This window comes from Heterocephalus glaber, unplaced genomic scaffold (assembly GCF_053883595.1).
Source record: "Heterocephalus glaber isolate CG9 unplaced genomic scaffold, H.glaber_assembly_v1.0 deba00001446, whole genome shotgun sequence".
NCBI lineage: Eukaryota > Metazoa > Chordata > Mammalia > Rodentia > Bathyergidae > Heterocephalus > Heterocephalus glaber.
In genome coordinates, this window is record NW_028258298.1 from 3585853 (window position 1) to 3600743 (window position 14891).

At 41.2% G+C, this 14891-nt stretch overlaps 1 protein-coding gene across 5 annotated transcripts in view; it reads right to left on the reverse strand.

The window, feature by feature from the left end:
• The window catches only part of Ntm (neurotrimin), a 981237-nt gene that overhangs the window by 116004 nt on the left and 850342 nt on the right, over positions 1–14891 (reverse strand). For all 5 annotated transcript variants that reach the window (XM_087214236.1, XM_004862654.4, XM_087214235.1 and 2 more), the window contains exon 4: positions 2846–2971. In XM_087214236.1, the coding sequence (XP_087070362.1) occupies positions 2846–2971 (126 nt within the window). The remainder of the gene's footprint in view (positions 1–2845; positions 2972–14891) is intronic.

Here is a 14891-nt window from a genome sequence, read left to right on the forward strand (position 1 = left end):
ACTGAACAATTCTCTAACTTCACAGAATGGGACAAAAGATGACAATAGCTCACTGCTTTTAGAGGCTCTGCAAAGGTGAATATCTTTCTCTCCAAGGAGCCCCAATCCTGTCCTAATTTATTTAAAATAAGCACTATCTTGAAAATATTTGGTGGGGAAAGATGAAGGCTTGATTGCTCAAGATCTCCAGCTTCAGTTTAGATTTGGCAGCAGTTCAATGACATCTCTGATCTCCAAATAATCATTCACTGGGAACATAGAACCCTGGTGATTTCAGAGATGATTAGTTATTGCATGGCATGTCCCATCAGCTTGAATCCTGGAGAGCTAATCCAGGCCCAGGATGTGGACAAAGCTGTTCATCTAAATTACTCTAATCCACAGATAGATTCTGATTGTCCTACCCCTCTCTCCTTGATCCATCTTCTGTTTCCATAGCAGCTAAAACCTCAGTAAAATGGCAACATCTGTCCCAGGCTCAGGTAAAAGTCCCCTTGGGAAGTACATCTGCTTGATTCCCACAACAAAGGAAAAAAAAGGACTCCAAGACACAACAGCTTGAGTGTCAGTAAGACATAGGGAAGGGGCTCAGCCCTAAAGAGATGACAGGTAGTTGTGAGGAAAAAGAAAGTTAAAGGGAGGGAGGCAATGTAGAAAGGAATGAAATTAAATAGAGACATACAGGAGGCTGTGAGAAGAAAAGAAAGTACAGAGCCAAAAAGGATATGGGAAAATACATATATAAAAGGGAATGTGTAGAAGTGAAGGGTACTCGACAAGGACAAATAACTGACTACTTGGAGGTGGAATTAAGAAAAGAGATCAAATAGGAGACAGACTTTGTTTCTTGGCATGAAGCAAAGGAAATCTACCCCGGATGATAAATGTTCTGTGGATCAGAAAGGTACACACTGCCCTGGCACCAACGCACTGGGCATTCTACTTGGAGCTGTGATGAATGGCATGCAGCGTGGACTTAGAGTCTGTCCGCAGAATGGCCCCTCCTTGGAAGTGCCCAGGGCCATTCTACATCACCAATGACCTGGTGCTGAGCTGAGGCCACATCCTAGATTTGGGGCCTGCCCACACATAAGGTCATTTCAAATGGAGAGACTGGCAGAGATATGAGCAGCTCTCACCGATCCCCTTGTTCACAGGGGTAGAGTCAATAATAGTGTCCTAGGATAGCTCCCAGGAATTCAGGACAAAGACAGGTGAACCTTTCACGCCTTCTCTGAGAACATCCATCACTGTACACTGTGGCTACTGGAGAGAGGAAACTCAGTATTTGCAGACCATTGAAGTCCTACTCTGTTTTTCTGGAATATCGCAGTGCAGTGGGTACTTTGCTGCACCGCCACCTTCAGGAATGCAGGACTCATGCCCCAGGGAAGGACAGGCTTTGGCAGATAGTCTTCAGCTGTCAGCCCTTTGTAGGGGTCGACTTATGTGAAGACAGACACTTGGTCCAAGGTTATAACCTTTTGCACACAGCCTAAATTCAGCAAGGGACTGCTATGTTGATACAAAGGATCAGCCCCAGTACTGCCATAGAGTACATTTCTGGAGGGCCATCCCAGCTTCAAAACTCCCCATAGGTTCAGCAGTGGTGTTCCATTGGACCACATCACAGCTCAGTTTCTCCCTCTGCCAAATAGTCCCTCCATTCTTTTCTAAAAGAATTGATCCCAAGAACACTGTTGGGTAAGTTTCACACCAATCCCCTCTCCAAATGAGAAGGTACAACAAGCAAATCACCTCTGCTATGGTGCACCTGGATTCCTCAAACCCGAGCTGGCACTGCCCAGCTGGACACAAACCTTCATCATCTACACACACACACACACACACACACACAATCACACACATACATTCATATTATCTAGTGATAGGCAGCAAAATTCAGGACCTCTATTCATGTCTTTGCTCAGATACCAACTTTTTGGAGACCTTCCTTGACCATACCCATGTCATTTGGTCAATGTATACAGCTCTATTTTAATGCTCCATCAGCTCCTGGTATATTGTATACCCATGTATTTATTGCTTGTCATCTGTCTCATGAGAGTATGAATTCATGAAAACATAAATTTGTCAGTTTGAGTTCACTGATAAATTCCCCAGTGCCTAGAACAGAGCTGGGGCTATTGTAATACTCAATAAATACCTAAGAATGAATGAAAGAACGCTATGCTTTCTTCCAAATAAATGCTAGCTTAATGGTAAATAACATCTTGTCTTAAATTTGAACCATTTAAATATTCAGTTCTTGAAAACACAAAACACTTAGTCTGGTCTGCATAACATCTGAACATTTAAACCAAATGAATTTTGCAATTTAGCCGCACATTAAGTTATATTTATTATCTAGGATCAATCAGAGAAAAACAACAACAAAACCACAAAAACGACTAATGACCAGATTTTTGGCAATACTGAAGAGGCACAGACTAGGACATTTTCCTATCCTAATATGGGCATTTAAGATCTCATCCATCATTGTGTGCTTGTGTTTTCTGTCTCTTAAAACAGCCAGCTGAGCAATGCCAATGAAGCAGCTTCTCACGTTCCCAAACTTGACATGACAAGTTCACCCAGAACATCCCGACCACTGTTTTACCCAGAAGCAACTGAGATTAATATACAAAGGATTGGAGAAATAGTCAGGTGGGATTTCTGAAGTTTTAGATGACATGGCTGTCTTGCAGAGAACCTCAAAACTCTGCAGAGCCATGAGTGTATCATTGCCACACACAGGAGACTCTGAGTCACAGCCATAACATCCTGTCCCTGGTCTGGTCTCCTGTGTCCTCTGATAACATTATGTACAAGCTGCTTCTCTTACCTTTGGGGGAGATGTGTCTCCAGGTGACTGTAGGCTCTGGTCTACCTGTCGCTATGCAGGTGAGGCTGATATTGTTCCCTTCGTTAATGGAGATATCTGAAGAAATTTCTACAATTTTGGGAGATACTGTGAAGACAAAACAGGTAGAAGGAAAATAAGGATCCTGCTCATACATTTTTCTGTCGCCTTAAAATGATAGTTGACAGAACAGATGGAAGACTGAAATACATGGACTGCATTTGTAAATGATGAAAAGTTAGAAATTACCTTAAACATGGAAAAAATCTTACCTTGAATTTAGCTTCCATTTCCTCTTATATAAACAGCAAGTCAGAGAGTCCAGACAGGAATAAATTCCACTGCAATGCTGCAATAACTGCTCTTCTAGCTTACACCTTTTCCCGTTTCCACTCTCACCCCACCCACCTCCACCACATAGCCACGAGTCATTCTTCTCACTGCATTCAGCGATGTCTTTATGTAATGCGATTCTGATCACAGCACATCACTGCCTGAGCAGCTCCATTGCTCCCTACTTCCTCCCTGATCATAACCAGGCTCTTTACCTAGTATATGATACCATTCAGATTCAATCTTCAGCAGATGCTCCTGCTGCCATCCTCAGGGGTTCTACTCTGTACATCCACTGGCTGTGCCATCCTGCCCTTCAAGGTCACCATGCATGTGGATCTGCACTGTTCTTCACATCTTTCCTGGGAAGCTCACAGTCATCCTTACAGCCTAACCAAAAGGCCATTTTCTTTGTTGCAGTCCTCACCACTCCTAAAACTCTCTGCCCTACTTAAAACTCAGATTTAGTGCTTCCTCTTCAAGTGAAAATAACATTAGTGAACTATAACACACCTGGTCTCTCTGTCTCTGTCTGTCTCCCCTAAATTACTCCTTCCAGCAAGGTGACATTTTCATCCTGATGGGAACAGGACTCTCACTTAATAGTCTTTTGATTTGGGCTTCCATGCTGTTGTACACCTCCTGCCTGTTGTACAGAAGCAGTACACCACAGAGACAGGTCCATCCTGCAGCTCACACTGCCTGTGTACACCTGTCTCATTTCTGGGCCCAGTTTTAGAAACTCATCCTTGCTACCTTTCTGAGCCCAATTTCACAGCATCAGCTTTACCACTAGTCTTTGTGGGTTTTGGCTCTCTGTGTGACTACTCATTTGTCTAATCTGTCAAATGGTTTATAATTCAAGTGGATAAGATGAGAGTGCCATTGACTGAGCTCCCAAACCCTGTTTGTAGACAGTACGGTACAGCTATTTGCTTAGCATTACTCACCCACTAGACCATGAGTCTTCTGACACCCTGAACCGAGCCTTTCATATGTTTACATATGTCTACAGTAAAAGCTCAACAAAAATATATGAGGCTGAATTATAATGTCTGTTCAAGGGATCCACCTTTCCAGCCTCTCCATGCTCCCAGCAGTCTCAGAGTGGGGTCATTAGCACACATTATTTTAGTCTTGTTAACACTGGATTGGACAGTGTCGTTCTGGGCAAGTTAATGGACCTCTCTATCCAGGGATCTCATGTTTCTTCATGTCATCTTCTTCCTTGCATACACATACTCTGGAGCCATCACTGTGCAATCCCAAGGCTCATTTCCCTCCCAGTACACAATGCCATCCGATCTGCTAGTAAATGCAGGGAAGCTGAAAACTGATGACTTTATTCTTCATTCCAAAACCAGAGTGGTGAGGTCACTAAAGTCAGACTGCTTTGGAAATCTCAATGGTAGCCTTTCCTCTAGTTGAGTCATTTGCTGACACTCACCTTTACTTATGCTGGAACTTTGCCTCCATAAAAAGTGGGTACCATGCAGATATCTTCTCTTTGTGTTCTTTCTGTCTATCCTCAATATTTTCTTCCATTCATGTCCTACACTCTAATGAGTGGGGACACTCAAGGCTCATAGCATGTGCTGCTCCTTTGTGTTCTTATCCTCAGTCTCTCACTGCAGACATCAATGCTTAGGTGCTTTTCTTAGAATTATCTGAGACCTAGATGAATTACCATCCTTCCCACACAGCCTTCCAGAGAGAGGATCCCCAAGAGGAATGACCTCCCCTTGCTGTTTAGCAGGCAGTTTTGTACTATCTCCCTTACAGCACTTTCAAGTAGGACTCTTTTATGATACATTTGTCTCACCTTTCCTTCTATGCCATAAATTATCTGGATATAAGATGTTAATTATGAGCTTTACTTATCATTTAATTTTCTGCTGTCTTGAAGAATGTGTCTTGCATAGAGTAAGCACCAATTAATCATTTTTAGGTTTAGGTCTACAATGAGCTTCACATAAAGAGGTAGTAGTGTGTGTGTGTGTGTGTGTGTGTGTGTGTGTGTTTGTGTGTGTATTTTTAAAGGTATTTGGTGGAACAGAAATAACGGAGAGCATCTGTAGTGAGGGTTTGAGAGGGACTCTTGACTCTGCATCTGGGACTTTCAAGACAAAACTTTGCAATTTTTGGCTGTGTCACTTAAAAATCTAGATTGGGCCTTCCAGGACAGAAAAGTAATTGCCGATTTAATAACTGAGTGTTTGATTTGCTGACTTCCTAATGGGTACAAATTTCTAAATTCTTTTTGTTCTAAAATTATTTAAACTGATCTTGCAGAAATAAAAACTTTGATGTATTTTGTGTATAGGCCTTAAGAGAAGCAGTCCCTGCTCATACACTCTCCCACCTACCCAGACAATTGCCTGATCCCTGCCTCTGCCTGCTTTTGGCACCCACACGCCTTGCTTGCGTCCTGGAGGATAGGCTGCCTGCAGAATGTCCTGCTGGCCTTGCAGACATTGCTCCAACTGTTCAGGTAAGTAATTTATTGATCTGTAAAGTACTCCAAGATGCTCTGCAAGGGATTATGTCACGCCAACACCATGCAGTAAAATGAAAAATGATGGACTTTGTGAACACAGGGTGATTTAGGGTTTGTAGTTGGAAATGTACTTAAAGTACATTTTAAGTGGAAATCAGGCCGGGTAATGAATTACTCTTGCTTTGGAAGGGGTTACTGGGAGTTCATTTTCCTGGCTCCTTACATGATAGCTAATCTGCTAATCATACAGTAGAGAACAATGGACAGTCCCCAAAGAGGATGCAGGTGCTTTGGGCCAGAGCTGTCAGCTCAGTCAGTATATTAAATGGGACAATCATACCTCAGGCTTGGAAGAATCATCTAGAATTGTCTTCCCCCTAGCAACTGGAAAGCACCCAACTCATGAAGTAGAAGTTGGAGACCTGTTTGTCATCCTTTCAGTCCTGTCTAAGATGAGAGCATGAAGGAGGAAAACTGCCCCCAGAATGTGCAAGGTAAGCTATTCAGGGAATAGACCCAAGGTGCTCTGGCCAGAGGTACAATCCAAATTATAAAAACTAAATTGGCATAATACCTAAGGTGTTAGGAGATTGCAAGTATCACTGTCTAGGTGGCAACTTTCAGCACATTGTCAGTATTCAAAATTAAATTGGATTCTGTGGTTACAATTCAGTGGTAACACAATTCCTTAGTGTATACAAGGCCCCAGGTTCAATCCCCAGCAATAACAAAAAATTAAATTGAATTGATAAGGGTGCAGTATGGCTTTAGCTAGGTCTATGTGCGTTAGGAAGTTTTCATTTCATTCTAAGATAAGATTGCTTATATTTTTATATTATTCCATGCATATGTTCTATATCTTGCTTCTCATCATGGAGGCTGTTCATTCATTCACTTGTTTGTTCTGTCAGTATCCATGGATCACTTGCTACATACTAGCACTGCGCTAAGCACTGAGAACATAAACTAAGAGATAGTCTGGTCCTCAAGGAGTTCACGGTCTAGAGATGTGGAAACAGATAAAGAAGGCCCATCCTTCCATGTATTGTGACAGAGAAGGATGAATCAGATGTTATGGGAACACAGAGGACAAACACCTATACCTGCCTGAAGATGGGTATCATGGAGGCTTCTTGGATACAGGAAGAGTATGTTACTCCTTAGGAGATAAGTCAAATTAATCAAGGCTGAGGGTAGAAGGAGAGACATTCTAGGTAAAAAGGAAAACATAAGGTAAGCACTAATAGGAAGACACAATTTTTAGTGGCAGAAGTCTCCTTTTGGGACTGGGCTAAAAGTCATTCAATAATCATTGTGTGAATACTTACTATATATACAACTGTGTGCTAAATAAAAGTGTCATGCAGAAATCTACCAGGTTGCTTGGTCCTCCATGAATTTACAGTCTGGGCAAACAGTGCATATAAACATCCCAGAGAACTGAATAATTAAGGGAAATATATCAGAATAATGTTTGCAAATGAATGTAAAAGGAATGATGCAAACATTAAACTTTATAAGCTGGGGGAAGATCACAGTGAGTGAGAGTGGTAGAGGTGGTTTCACCTTGGAGAAGCATCTATTTTTGAAGATCAACACACAAGAGTCATCTAGTCAGAAAAAAAGTGAAGCTGCCTTAGAAGGGGTAGAATTACATTGGCACAGATGGGAAGGCAGAAATCCGTGAAGTACATTAAGATGTAAATTCTAAAAAGCCAATTTAGAGTAGGCTAAGGGCCTGGCTCTACTACATTTCAACGGGGTATCCCTGGCCAACTTAGTTTACCTCTCTGTGCCTCACCTTCCTTACCTACAAAATGGAGCCAATAATTCCATAGGATGTTGAAGCTCAGAAGGTTCTTCTGAGGATTTAAGAAGCAAGTTTATGAAATGTACTGAGAGCAGTTCCTGGCAATGTGTAATGTTCAATAAATGTGTTTTGATATTGTGTGTGGTTGGCAAATGTACATTTGCAGTGTCAACGCAGAATAGACAGTCAATAAATTTTATAAGAATCAATGAAAAATGGAATATAAGATCAATGAAATAAAGTAGAACCAGACTGTGGAACAGCCTGGGGGCAAGATCTTGGGTTTTAAATGCCATCCTATAGGTATGGCAAGTATTTGAATTTTTAAACAGAGAATGCCATAGTTTTAAAAATTTTATTTTTAGACTAATCTGTTAAGCATGTGTCAAAGTGGAAGAGAAAGAAACTAGAGTCAGAGAAAGCTATCCATTCAGGTGATTTTCTAAGCCTGGATTAAATTGTTGGCTCTGTAATAATGGAAAGGAAGGGGTGTATTTGAGAGTAAAGCCAAAGAGAATACACAGGTACTTAGTGATCCCCTGGCAGGGGCAGAGAAGTACCAAGTCAAGCAGAAACACAATTTTTTCAACAGCAACTGGACATCTGTACCAGCACAGACCTGCATATTTTACAGGGAACTGCTTTTGGATAGAGCATTAATTTGATTACTCTGTTTTAACTATCCTGATGTTGAGATGATGAAGGATACCCAGGGAGGAATATTATGCTAGCAGTTGGAGTAATATGATTGTTACGGCTCCTGTCTAGATGTCCCCTGAAAGCTTCATGTGGTCATAGGTGGGGCTTTTTCAGAGGTGACTGGATCTAGAGCATGTGATGATGGAATTAATTCATGATGCAATGCTAGGATCAAGGGCACTAGGATTAAGGATGTGAGTGCTACCGGCCCTAAGTAGCCTGGAGAGGATATAAGGGACAGAAAGAGCTGTGTCGTCCCTTGTTGCTTTAGTACCTTCTGCCTACCATGTACTGTTTCTCCTCTGCGATGGCTGTCTGCCATCCATCCTGCCTTGAAGTCAGCTGATTATGGACTGAAACCTCTACAGACTGTGTGCTAAATAAACCTTTCCTCCTTTAACTTTGAGTATTGGGTATTTTGTTTCAGCAATGAGAAAAGTAACCAAGAAAATGATCAAAGGTCTGGGGCAAGATCCCAGTTGAACACACATTTGAAAAGTAAGCTGCACAGGGTTGAAATCTGCAGCCACAATTAGATTTTTGAGAGTTGATGCCTCCTTTAAAAAGGTCATCATGTTCCCCTACATATATGTATTTGAAATCTGCTGGCTTTTGAGGTCTAAATCGAGAAAACATACCAATTATAGAAACAGAAAGACCAACAAATGTTTAAGATCTATTTAGGAAGAAAGACAGAAGCCAAATGAACCACACTCTTTGGATAGTTTCACATTTAATACATTATGCTATAGTTTAATCTTGCTACTATTGAATTTTAGTTAAAATGTGTAAATAATTAAATAAGTTAATTATTATCTAACATATTCTAAAGAACTATTATACCTTGGTTTAGCTTCTACTGCCCAGGTGTTAAGTTTTAATAATTGTGTCATTAATAAATAGCAATTTTCTGTTTTTAGCACACAGTAAATACTGTATTAAATTCAAATTAAGCAGCTTTATTAAGCACTGTGCAGGCCTGTGGGGCTGAGAATGCATATGAGCTTCTTGGGCCAGGTTCGTCTGCACAACACATGCAGATCTACAGATCCCAGATAGCATCCATGGCTGCCAGTGGCACTTCTCCTTCTGCTCTTGCTTTGGTGCAAGATCTGAGATGCCCACTTCTTCTAGGAGAGCTTTTAAAGCAAGGGCTCATTTGAAATAAGGCTTACAGAATTAAATGAGCAAATCTAGAGTGCCTTGAACTTCCTGGTTTCCAGACTCACACAAAAACACTCAGGTCTATGTCAAAAGCCTAGTACAGAAAGTATAACTGAGATCAGAAAGCTCTTAAAGTTTCCACCAACCATGTATTGGTCTGCAGACCAATCCTTATTTTCATACAGGCCACTGGGTGTCTCTGCAAAGCCTATTGCAAAGTTTATCTGTTTAAGATTGGGTTCAGGCTACAGCAACATACACTTTCTTTCTCATCCAGACTGAGCCAACAGATGAGCCAGCATAAGTATGAAGACAAGTCCTTCCTTAGCTTGTGGGTCCTTCATGAACTGAATCCTGCCCCCCCTCCGACACTCCTCGCCAGTTAAACTTTTCTCATTCTGCTGGTGAGCTCTCCTCCCTTCCTTGACCTGGAGAGTATGTCATGTTTCCCCTTGCTCTTCACATGGCTTTTTCTGTCTTATTCATTAAATCTTAGTTTCTCAAAGAAGTTTTCCTTGGCTACTCTTTCTAACACAGAACTTCCACACTGTGTGATTGTTGGCTTCTCTTAAACAAAATGAGCACTCTGTTGCTTGTCTTGTTCATTCAACTTTTCATCACATGCCTCATGCTGGCAAAGTTTGTGTTCATTGAATGGATGGATGGATGGATGTGTTTTCACAAGGCTCTTATGGAAATGGGAATAAATTCAAATGACTAAATATCCTCAAAATTTTTAAGTAGTCCCCAAAGACTCTCAGTGTGTATGGTATTGTCAGTAATTACCATTTATTGAATACCTTTTATACAAAAGGTGTTTTACATATATAACCTTTAATTTCTCCTGTGTTAACTTTGCTAGTAGACATTATTTCTACAGTTTCCAATTTCCCTGGTTTATCTGGAATTAAGAACTTCCCCAGGACACAAGACTTTCAATGCTGAAACTAAAACATTGCTAGGCAAACGAAGATGCATTATCATTCTCAATATTTTTCACACTTTACAGATGAAGATTCTGATACTCAGAGGGATCTAAAATTTTTTTCAAATATATAGGTGAAAATTGCAAAGTCTTTTGTAAAGCAGGGATTATATGGGTGAGAAAAGTAACAGCCATACTTGAAATCATGAGTGCATACATAAAAATACTAAACAGAATCACCAGCAACTATATATTTACGGACACCCACACATTGTGGAAATCTGCTATGCATTAAACACTTTACCTGGGCTCGAGTTCATTATTGGATATTCTTATAAGAATCTTATGCACAAATAATGGCAAACCTTTTAGAGACTGAGCACTCAAACTGCAACCTGAAACCCACTTATTTATCACAAAGTGCCAACACTGCAATTAAACCTGAACACTGAGGTTTTAGTTTCAAAAAAAATAACTGTTATCTGATGCTGGGCTGCTAGAGCGACTTGGCTTGAGTGTAGACAGAGAGGACTCTGAGTACCCACTGTGGCTCGAGTGCCATAGGTTACCCACTACTATTATAAGGGCTTCTGTTATGATTCCTATTGACAGAAGAAGAAACTATTGATTAGTAGGATTTTAGTAATTTGTTTGAGTGCAAAGAGCAATGAGTTTGGAAGGGGGTCATGAATACAGGTTATAGATGATCCCAACTATGCACCCTTCACTCAGAGTGCAGCCCAATAGAAGATACATCCCAAGGCCGTACGTGCTCCTTGGGTCACAGCATACCCACATGTCATCCACCCTGCTCCCTTCACATGGGAACTTCTGTGTGCCTGTGGGCTGTTCAGCAAAAAGAGCTCTTGTCATTGCTATGACTGTGGTGTTATTCTCTACCACAAACATGAATAAGAGGTTTCATTGATACAGACTTTGGAATTTCCAACTTTGTACCCACATTCCTTTCTCCTCTTCATTCTATCAGTAGCTCACCCTGTTCATCATCCTCTGCTTTGTCTTACTGCAGTATGTGCTGAACTAGAGCTGTGGCCCCCAGGAGAGCTTGGGTTGGAGGCAGCTGCTGTGGCTGCTGCTTCCTGTCACCCAAATGTTCATCAGGCTGTGCCTATATGATGACAGAAGAGCTGTGATTATGTCCACCAGTGGATCGACTAACAAAGGTGAACATTTGGCATATTTCAACTAGGGTTATTGAAAGCGCCCTCCCACTTTTCCTTCCTTCCTATACAACTATGTGTATGATACAATGCACTTTCTAGTACTGTGGGATCTATGACATCTTTTGATAAAAATAACTTTAAGCTTCATGTCAGAATAGCAGGTATTAAGCCTAAACCTCAAAATTACTAACTGTATAAACTTATATAAATCATTTGAATCTCTGATTGTATTAGCTTTATTAATACGCATCTTCTTTCCTCAAAATAGATGTGCTGTGGATCAGACAAAAATGTGAAAATCCCCTTTTAAACATAAAGTATTATTCAAATGTGATTTGTTGGTGTTACTAAAAATGTGTACCTCTAGAAACACATATGAAGAGAAATGCTGACTTTGGGTGCTGTGGGGAATGTTTTGTAAATTGGGATGGATTCCACTCCCAATCTTATCAGAAGATGCTTTCCATTGCTTCAGGTATACTAGTGGTTCTAGGATCAATAGCATCTTTAAGTAAGGACACAAGATACAGTCTGAGATGGGTATTAGGACCATAGTCTCCCGCCAGCCAAGTGATGGTTTCCTTTGCAAGGAGAGGAAGGTCAGATTACAGAATCCCTAATAAAAGCTTGAAAATATACAAAGCTCCTTAATGGTGTAACTTCAGATGAATTGTTATTACTTTTACGAAAACATTTTTGTTAGTTTTTACATGCCCCCCCCGCCCTTCCTTGTTCTTTGGAAAATCATGAAACCCTAGGTGGTAAATCCAATGATTTATTTGGGATTAGTTGCAAGCCACTGGCTCTGAAGCTTGGAATTTGTTCCTTTCAGGATGAACTACCGTGTGAATGGAAGTTTGTATGAGCACTGTTTCCTGACCCAGTTCTGCCATTCCTAATGGAGACACAAAAGAATAAAGAAAACACCACTCCTTTATCACTCCATCTTCCCTGCTTCTGAGTGTATTGATGTAAACTGAATTTTACAGCACCTATCTGCAAGTATAAGTGCTCCATTAGTCTGGGTACCAACTAAGAAATTTCTAAGAAGTATCCCTTCATCAACTGACTCACTTGGAGACCTAAGAGAAGTACTGATATGATCTGAACATGCCGACCAGATAGGGCTGGCTGTTTTCCAGTTTCTCACACAGGGGCACAGGCTTTGGGTTGAGCCTGCATGACCAGGTCCTTTGCCTGCTGCTTCCATCCCTAAACAGATGAGTTCCTTAGGTACAAGATCAGGAGGGGAAAAAGAGGGTGGGAAACCTAAGGACCAGCAGACACCTTCCATGTCCAGGACTTAGCCACATGGTCAACATTTACTGGTTTCTGTAATTTCCCCACAATAACTCCATAGGTGTTATCCCCACTGCAATAAAAAATGTAAGCTCAGATGTTAAACAGCTAACAGTTCATCTTGCAAACAGACAGACACATTGCAGAGTCTGTAATCAGGGGTTTCTGAAGACCAACAGCAAAAATTTCCACAAACTAGAAACCCTTCAAAATTAAAATGATGCCACCATGAGAAGGAAAACAATTAACCTGATTCACTACTTAATTTTAAAAAGAAGTCAAACAAATTGGAAAATGTTTTTTTCTTATTATTCCTCATGAAAAAAAGCTAATATTTGTTGAACATGCAATAAGCACTAAATTCTTCGCCTGCACTTTCCCATTTAATCCAGAACACTGAAGCCTTAAATAGCTAATGAGGTGCTCAAAGCCAGTGAAGTAGAAAGTAGCCAATGTCAAATCCAAGCTCTTCCTACAGGCTTTTGGGGATCAAATGAAATCTGTAGGCATAACTGAAAGCACTGGGTGAACTGCTAATCACTCTTCAAATGAATGCTATTGTGATTGAGATTTTAAAAAAGAGTCCTATCAATTAGTGGTAAATAGCACAACTGTTGGCTGTAAAAAGCACACATAAGTTACTGATCAGGATTATTTTATAGGGACATCTTTTGACTTGCATGATTTCTTCTCATCCATCTCAGAGGTGGGGTTTCTGATTCCTCCTTGTCCTCATTTCTCCTCACCAGGAGTTGTTTATCCCTGCAAATCTCACATACAGAGCCTCTGAAGCTCCACACAAGACCTCTTTAGTGCATTTCTTTGGCTCTCTTGACATATGGGATCTTCCTGTGATCTCCTCAGAGCAAAGAAGTAGCTGAGGCCCATAATACTCAACTGACTGGCTCTGGGGGTGATGCTGTGGTGGTGGTGGTAACTCATTCTTATCCTATCCCAGATTCTATCTGAGGGTCCTCTCCTCTAGAGGGAGTTTTTTGGTACAAGTTCCAAAAGATTGTCAGAGGTGCACAACAAGATCCCCTTAGCTAAGAGTCCAGTCTCCTTAGGTGGAGCACCCTGGACGCATTTCAATCAGGGGCTGTAGTTCTGTGGCTTTGCTTCCTCCTCAGTAGGGGCCATTTTTACCAAATTCAAGAAAATGTTAGCTAAATTGGCCCTTTGGATATTCTTGGCTCTATTTACAAATCCATCTTGTGAAGAAAATAACTATCTGTAATAGTCTATGCCATAATTCTACCCCAGGATAAGGTTCATACTTCTAATGTTGATATAATGGAAGTAAATAGATGTGAAGACATATATGCCTGGGTCCCCACAGTCTCTCGGGCTCTTGGCCATGAATCTCTGCTCATGTTATCCTCCTGCCTTTAAGGGAAGTATCATGTGTCAAGTATTCCTCTCTTCTAGGCTTTCTCATCGAGGTCAGAGGGAGCTGACCAGGTAGGGCAGAGCCTCTGTCCCAGGTGGTCCCACTCAACACCACAAAATTCTGTGTCTGGGGCTGCCAACAGTGCCAAGCTCACTAACACTCTCAGCTGCCTTGATGGTGTCTTCGACACTTTAATTCCTAATTGCCTAAAAGGACTGGTAGTTTTGCACTGAAACACTAACCATAAAGCTGTATGCATCAGGGAATTATGCTGAATGCAGGAGGACGATCTTGATTGCAGTACACTAGTTACTTCACAAATGTCTCTCTTTCCCCTCAAATTCCTGCAAAGTTGAATTTGGAGAAAGAGGATAGTTAGGCCCAAGGGGATTTTCTGCCTCTCCAGCACTGGAGGGCTGATATGGCTTATGCCAGAATGGGAACGTGAGTTACACCCACACTCCCTGGAGCATCATCTGCGGGACATCTCCAGCAAGTGAAGACAGATCCCATTATCTGATCTTGATCCTGAAGCCTGCAAGGCAGACCCACTGCTGTTCAGGATTACTTGGTAGTTGGTTTTCAACTGACTTTTTGTCCTGAATCTTTATTGCCACTAAATTTGTCATAAAGGCTATGACTGGAGAACAGATCAAGATGAAGCTCCTTCCACTTTGGCATGGGGCAGACACTGGCCTGTTTGTGTTAAGCTAAAAAATTCGCAGTG